The sequence below is a fragment of the Antrostomus carolinensis genome, unplaced genomic scaffold (assembly GCF_000700745.2).
Source record: "Antrostomus carolinensis isolate BGI_N321 unplaced genomic scaffold, ASM70074v2 scaffold14884, whole genome shotgun sequence".
Taxonomy (NCBI): domain Eukaryota; kingdom Metazoa; phylum Chordata; class Aves; order Caprimulgiformes; family Caprimulgidae; genus Antrostomus; species Antrostomus carolinensis.
Window position 1 is genome coordinate 2,388 of NW_010311508.1, and position 645 is coordinate 3,032.

A 645-nucleotide genomic window follows, 5' to 3' on the forward strand; every position below is an offset into this window, starting at 1 on the left:
ACTGCCAACCCGGAGTGATCGGAGGGCAGCGGTGCTCGTCCCTCCCGCCCAGACCCGGCCGTACCAGGCAGTCCACTTTGGTGATGTGTTTGGCCAGCGTCTTCACATCCACCTCTGCCAGCAGCTCTTTGACTTTCTTGAGCACAGCCATCTCCAGGGGTTTGTTCTCCAGGGGGATGAGCAGGGACTGGAAGGTGGTGGGGTTGAAGGAGGAGGTTGTCTCCATGGTGGGGGGCACAAAGCCCATGAAGTCCAGCTCTCCTTTCAGCCTCTGCCTGACTTTCTTGAGCACAGCCATCTCCAGGGGTTTGTTCTCCAGGGGGATGAGCAGGGACTGGAAGGTGGTGGGGTTGAAGGAGGAGGTTGTCTCCATGGTGGGGGGCACAAAGCCCATGAAGTCCAGCTCTCCTTTCAGCCTCTGCCAGCCATTCACCACAGTCCCTCTCTGTCCTTCCTCCACCTTTAGCCTCTCCACGTAGCTCTTTGTTGGCAGCTGCTTGGTGTCATGAGCTGGCCGGTCTCTGCTGATGGGTGAGGTGGGGTGGAGCTGGCAGTAATGCCCCGTGTCCGGGTCGCTGTAGCTGCTCACGGAGGGAGAGGGGGAGGCACGGGCATACCCACGGCAGGGAGTCGGGAGGGGGCTGG

At 60.9% G+C, this 645-nt stretch overlaps 1 protein-coding gene across 1 annotated transcript in view; it reads right to left on the bottom strand.

Annotated features, from left to right (window-relative positions):
- Nucleotides 1-645, bottom strand: part of LOC104524016 (SH2 domain-containing protein 3C-like) — a gene marked incomplete at both ends in the record, with an annotated part of 5,496 nt that overhangs the window by 1,607 nt on the left and 3,244 nt on the right. Inside the window, 2 exon segments of the mRNA XM_010166761.1 lie at nt 65-283; nt 461-645. The exon segment at nt 461-645 is cut by the window's right edge and continues 34 nt beyond it. Of these exon segments, the coding sequence (XP_010165063.1) occupies nt 65-283; nt 461-645 (404 nt within the window).